This window comes from Grammomys surdaster, unplaced genomic scaffold, assembly GCF_004785775.1.
Source record: "Grammomys surdaster isolate TR1022 unplaced genomic scaffold, NIH_TR_1.0 204, whole genome shotgun sequence".
Taxonomy (NCBI): domain Eukaryota; kingdom Metazoa; phylum Chordata; class Mammalia; order Rodentia; family Muridae; genus Grammomys; species Grammomys surdaster.
In genome coordinates this window covers 1,803,751-1,810,530 of record NW_021604649.1, presented here as the reverse complement: position 1 = coordinate 1,810,530, position 6,780 = coordinate 1,803,751, and the positions used below count along the sequence as shown (strand labels likewise).

Sequence of the window (6,780 nt, the reverse complement as noted above, 5' to 3'; positions counted from 1 at the left end):
GTAAATTATTAAGAGACTGGGAGATGGCCACGGGGAAGGTGGTACACACCTGTAAGTTCTTGGAAGTCAGAGGTTTAAAAAAAAAAAGCTAAATACAAAAATCTTTGGAGAAATATTTTTACCCCTTCAGGGTACTAATTCGAAGGGAAGTATTTGAAACCGATGACATCATCGGATGTCACCAGAGGCACGTGGCAACTCAGAGCGGGTTCTGGAACATTGATGTCAGCACGCTGTGGCCTCCTCGCCACCCTCTTGCCTTTCTCCAGCTCGTTCGTTTAACGCCGCGGTTCATGGATCCGGAAGTAGACAGCCAAAACAACCGCGCCACGGGACCTGAACAGGCGGGACCTACACAGACACTCGCACACAGGCAGTAAAAAGCCAAATTCTCCACTTTGGGAGGCGGGGTTCCCGGCAAGAGCACGCTAGGCGCATGCTCAGAGGCGAAATCCTGCCCAAGCCAGGTGGGAGGGGCAGGGTCGTAGGGAAACCTCTGCGCCTGCGCTCTGGTGCAAGGTGGGGCCGCGGGCGCCCGCACTGTAGGGTGTGCGCTAGGGTAGGGGTAACTATCAGTTGTCACCTGGACAGAGACGACAACGGCGGGATGGCAACAACCTCCGCGGCCTCGGACTTGACGTGCTCGGCAGCGCCCCCGCCCGTCGGAGGTGCCCAGGCGGCTGCGGCGGTTGAGGAGGAGGAGCGTGAGGTGGTACGGGTCCGAGTCAAGGTGAGGCTAGTGACTGGTCGGCCAGCCTGCCTGGGCACCCAGTGGACGAAGAGACCGTAGCTGTCATAGGCTAGAGCATCAGACCTGAGATTTGGGGCGTGACTTGGAGACTGGGGGACGAGGCTGAAGAACGGAAATGATAGGAGAATGAAGGCGTGGGTCTTGGGGACATGTTGTTGGGTGTGGAACTGGTGAGAGGGGAAGGGGCCAATGGAGTGGATGGGAGGAGCCTACGGGTAGAGGGGTGGGTTGTAGGGTTACAGGAGGGGCCACTGGAGTCCGAGGAATGAAGGAGGTGCTGTTGCCGTCATAAGGGGTAGTCCTAAAGTCAGTCAACAAATAGCCATTGAGAGTTCCCTTTCGTCCACGTCCCACCCCTGAACCCACGTGCTTGTGAGAGGGGGACAAAAACAATTAAAAGAGATGTTTTGAACATTGGTGAATATCACATCACGAGAAAGTAATTGGAAAGGTTAGGATCTAGGGAGTTCCTTTACCCAAAGCTGTATAGGAAAATCCCCCAAAGAGGATACAAGTCACAAAAACCTGAGTAGTAATAATAATGATAACAATACAATGTTAGTATGTGCATTTAGGATGGGAGAAGAGTTCTAGGTAGAGGGAACACCTAGATGAGCTTGGTATGTTCTGGAGGTTCCCATACTGTTGGAAAAGGAAGTCTGGGGGCAAAAGTGATAGCCAGTCAGGAGGGAGAAGGGCAGGTGGGACAGCTTGTAATGCATGCATACTCTGAGGAAGGAACCTGTTGTGATACCAGAAAGCAGTGACAGGTGGCTCAGACTGGAGTGCCTGCCAGAGATCACTTTGGTGTGTTAGTGCTCTAAGGCAAAGGTTTCGAGAGCCAGATGAAGTGGGAAGGCTGTTCAGACCAAGAGACATCATCAGCATACACAGAAGTCTGGGGAAAGGATGTACTCAGAGTAACTCTCAACAGTTTGATACTAGTGGAGCATAAACTTCAAAATAAATCTGAGTGGACGAAGGGCTAGCTCAGGACCCTAGGTTTGCAGTTGAAGAAAAGATTTGCTTACACTGATTGCACTATAGGGGGCTGATTTTATTGGGGTCAGGCTTGCCATTCTGATTCTGGCAACCATATTTAAGGGGATTTAGAAGGACTGGATACCTGGACTACTGCAGTAGCCTTCGTCCCTGCCAGTCTGCTTTCGCAGACCAAACATGGACCCTGTAAAATTCTAAGGACACATCCATCCTTTCATCCTTTCTCTGCTCAGAAACCTGGTCCCTGTCCCCTCTTCTTCTTTTTTTTTTTTTTTTTTTGTTTTTTTGAGACAGGGCTTCTCTGTGTAGCCCTGGCTGTCCTGGAACTCACTCTGTAGACCAGGCTGGCCTCGAACTCATAGAGATCTGCCTGCCTCTGCCTCCCAAGTGCTGGGATTAAAGGCGTGTGCCACCACTGCCCGGCCCTGTCCCCTCTTCAACTCCTGTCTTCCACCACTCTTTACCTTACTCACTCTTGCCACACGGTGATGTGCCCCCCTCATGACCTTCCCCTGTCCTCTTTCCCCAGAAATGTGAGAGCTTCTTGTCCCCCGAGTTCCGCTCTTTTGCCGTAGATCCTCAGATCACCTCACTGGACGTGTTGCAGCATATCCTCATCCGAGCCTTTGACTTGAATGGGTGAGTGAGAAGATGAAGCAGACGGCTCGTCTTAAAAGCCACGGTCAGGCTTCTGTGGTTTTGTTTTGTTGTTTGGTTCTTTTTTTTTTCTTCAAATAATTCCACAGTGAATATGTGTATCTTGCTTGGAATCCGTGGAGAAAGTCATAAGAAAAACTAGCAGTAGTATTTCTGGGTTACAAGGTGTGTACTTAAAAACTTAAAAGGAATAATAGCTTGGTGATGGTAGTGCACACCTTTGATCTGAGCACTCAGCAGGCAGAAGTACGTGGATCTCTGTGAATTTGAGGCCAGTCTGGTCTATAGAGGGAGTTTTAGGACAGCCAAGGCTACACAGAGAAACCCTGTCTCAAAAACAAACACCATTCAAGGAATGTTTTCTTTTCTTTTTGTTTTTGTTTTTGTTTTTTTTTTTTTTTTTGAGACATGGCTTCTCTGTGTAGTCCTGGCTGTCCTGGAACTCATTCTGTAGACCAGGCTGGCCTTGAACTCAGAAATCCACCTGCCTCTGCCTCCCAAGTGCTGGGATTAGAGGTGTACACCACCACTGCCCGGCAAGGAATGTTTTCAAAATTATTCTCCAGACAGGTTTTACCAATACAACTTCATCAGCAGCACAGAAAATGTTTTGCTGGATATGGCGAGCCACACCTTTAGTCCAAGTACTCTGGAGGCAGGGACAGCCTGCAAATCTCTGACAGTTCAAGGCCAGCCTGGTCTATATAGTGAGTTCCAAGACACCCAGGGTTATACAGAGAGACCTCTCAAAAAAAAAAAAAGAACCCACAAAAATACAAGATAAAAGGAAAACATTTGTTTCACCAAGCACAGTGATATCAGGCTGAGACGGAAGGATCAAGGCCAGTCTAGGCTACGTAATGAAACTGCCTCAAAAGGAAAAAAGAAAACAGTAAAATCAGTTGTTTTCTTCCTGTCCTCCCAGACAATGGTTAGTATAAGACCTTGCAAAATTTGCCAGTCTGATAGCTGAGAGTTGATACCCCTTGGGGGCAGATATGTTGGTTACCTTATTGTGTGAGGCTGCTCTGGAGGAATATAGTATGGAATTGATGGATATTTAGGAGGCTCCTTGGTTTACAGAGATCATCAAACAGAATATCTTTTTATATATTTGCACAAGTGTATCTGGATAAATTCATAGTTTTGGTTAAACATTTGTGCGTTTACATCTTGTTGTAAAAAAAATAACAACCATACAGACTGCTTTTTTTTTATGTAGTAAGAAGGCTGCTTTCTTCCACTTCTATCCCTCAACTACACTGTTCCCATCCCCAGAGGGGACCAACAGTCTACCAGTTTTCAGTGTGCCCTCCAGATATAAGCAGGTGTGTATCTGTTTCTGTGTTTGTGTAACAAAGTGGATATAAATGACCTAACCTCAGGACACCCATAATCCTTAGCATACATAGTTCCCAGCAAATAGAAGGAAGTTGTTTTCAGTACCTTTCACATTGCCTTCCTTGTTTTGTAAAACTGATCTTGAAAGTTGCTGGGGAACTGGGGATCCCAAGAGCTCCCTTATATCCTTTGTCCAGGAAGAAGAACTTTGGCATCAGCTACCTGGCTCGAGACCGGCTAGGACAGGAAACTTTCCTCTCCCTCCTTTCTGATTGGGACCTCAGCACAGCCTTCGCCACTGCCTCCAAACCCTATCTGCAGTTGCGTGTAGACATTCGGCCCTCAGAGGACAGTGAGTACCCAGTGCCTTAAGGGAATAGTTTGGAGATCCAGCTTTTCCCATAGGATGATAATTCCATACCTTACACTCTGGGTAGGCTACAGGGACACATTTAAAAAAAATTATGTCCGAAGACCTGGGTTCAATCATCAGTCTGACCCCAAAAGTTTTATTATAGTAATGGTACTTGTACGCTTTAAACTCAACATCAAGGCTAGCCTGAGCTATAAAAGCAACCCTGTCTCAAAACAAAACTACAAAATAATTCAGGTTTTGAGTTTTCAAATTTATTAGGAATATGCAGCCTATATTATCACATTGACAATTAATTTGAAAGCATAGCAGTATGGTAATGGTTTCAGGGTTACTGGAGGAAAATATCTGTGCTCTTGGGGAAAAGCTATTTACATGTGAAGGGCTAGAATGCGTGGTGTTCCAAGGGATTTTACAAAAATGTGTTTACATGTAGAAGGAGTATGATAAAACACATGTGGTAGAACAGCTAATGTCTTCTGGATGAGGGCTATAGGCGCAGGGTGTTCGCTCTGCTCTCTTTTGCAATGCAAGACAGAAAGCCAGCCAGGCCTTGCTCATTCCCATCAGGTAATCACTGCGCCATGGAGCTATACAGCCACCTCCAGTGTGCTTTCTGGTAGTTTTTAGTCGGTGGTGATGTTTTTTTGGTTTTTTTTTTTTGGTTTTTTTTTTTTGGTTGGTTGGGTTTGTTGTGTTTTATAACAAAGTTGGTTTTGATTACATGTATGTCTGTGTGCTACATGCATGCTTGGTACCCAAGGAGGCCACAAGAGGACATAGGCTCTCCTGAACTGGAATTATAGATGGCTGTGAGCCACCTTCTGGGTGCTGGGAATGAAACCCTGGTCCTCTTGAAGAGCAGCCAGTTTCTTGGAGCCATCTTTATAACACCACACACTGTATTCTGTTTTTAACATTTTATAGGTTTGAATTTGGTTTTGGTTTTGGCATTTTTTTAAATAGTTGTGGTATATAGGTCTGGGTACTCGGGAACTTGTCATGCAAATTTGGCTGGCATCAAACTTACAATGATACCTTCTGTCTATGGCTCCCAAGTGCTAGGATAACAGCTCACCATGCTTAGCTGTTATTGGTTGGTTTTTGTTTTGGTTCTAAGAATTGAATACAAGGCCATATGTTTGCTAGGCGAGTGTTATATATACCAGTGAACCTTTTTATTTTAAGATAGGTCTTACTACATTTTCTGGGCTGACCTAAAACGTAACAGTGCTTCCACCTCAGCCTTGTGAATAACTAGGAATATGATACACCCAGCAATGTTCAACACCTAGCAAGTTTTTTTTAATCAGTTTTGTTTATTTTTTTCTGTGTGTGTGTGTACATGAGCACACATGCACATGTGTGCCATGACACATATGTAGAGGTCAGAGAACAGCCTTCGGAAGTCAGTTCTCTCCTGTCATGTAATTCCCAGGGATCATACTCAGGCTTGTCAGCAAGTTTTTTGTTTCATTTTGTAATAAAATATGCCGGAGCCATACAGTTGCTAGCCTTAGAGAACTTTGGCACCTATTTGGGATGACTGGGGCATTGTACTGATATCATGGTAAACATAGTTTCTTTCCCTCTAAAGTGGAAACAGTGGTGTTATTTAAATAACAGTCTTCCTAGCTGAGCAAGCAGAAGGCAAACCCAGCTGAGTCAGAGCTGAGAGGATGCCAGTGGAGCATAGAGTCAATCCCTGTCTCTTTACAGAAACACATTTGAAAATGTGTTTATGGGTGCCTGTGTGGGGGTGCATGTGTGTGCTCATAAGGAGACGAGAGGTTAACATTGGGTTTCTCAGTCACCCTCCACCTTATTTTTTGTTTCATTTGGTTGGTTGGTTGGTTTGGTTTTTCTTTTTTTTTTAAAGATTTATTTATATCTTATTTATGTGAATACACTGCAGTTGTCTTCAGACACACCAGAAGAGAGCATCAGATCCCATTACAGATGGTTGTGAGCCACCATGTGGTTGTTGGGAATTGAACTCAGGACCTCTGAAAGAACAGTCGGTGCTCTTAACCTCTGAGCCATCTCTCCAGCCTTGGTTTGGTTTTTCAAGACAGGGTTTCTTTGTGTAGCCTTAGCTGTCCTGGAACTTGCTCTGTAGACCAGGCTGGCTTGGAACTCACAGAGATCCACCTGCCTCTGCTGGGATTAAAGGCACGCACCACCATGCCTGGGTATCTACCTTATTTTTTGAGATAGTTTCTCACTGAACCCAGAAGTCACCATTTGGCTAGATTGGCTGGTCAGTCAGCCCACAGATCATCTTACCCTACTCCCCAAAAGCTGGGATTGTATGCGTATACTACTGTGCCTCTCATTTTATGTGGGTTCTGGGGATTACTAGGGATCAACGCCCAGGCCCTCATGCTTATATAGCAGCCACTGAGACATCTTCCTGACCATAAACATATCTATAAAATGGTTTTCCATAGGTTAGAGAGATGCCCCCAGCAGGTGGGAGTACTGGCTACTCTTCCATAGAACCTGGGTTCAGTTCTCAGCATCCACATGGCAAGTCAAAACAGTCTGGACCTCTTGTCCCAGGGGATCCTGACACGTCTCCTAGCCTCCACAAGTATTGCAAGCATGTGTGCAGATAAACCTCTTGTAATATATATATATATATATATATATATAT

At 45.5% G+C, this 6,780-nt stretch overlaps 1 protein-coding gene across 2 annotated transcripts in view; it reads left to right on the top strand.

Moving 5' to 3' along the window:
- Positions 1–264: 264 nt before the first annotated feature.
- Positions 265–6,780, top strand: part of Tbc1d25 (TBC1 domain family member 25) — a 19,128-nt gene continuing 12,612 nt past the window's right edge. The window contains exons 1-3 of one of the 2 annotated variants that reach the window (XM_028770799.1): positions 265–730; positions 2,283–2,392; positions 3,949–4,103. In XM_028770799.1, the coding sequence (XP_028626632.1) occupies positions 437–730; positions 2,283–2,392; positions 3,949–4,103 (559 nt within the window). In that variant the 5' untranslated portion in view covers positions 265–436. Of the gene's footprint in view, positions 731–2,085; positions 2,393–3,632; positions 3,739–3,948; positions 4,104–6,780 lie in introns of those variants that run through there. The other variant, XM_028770800.1, reaches the window with a different exon arrangement.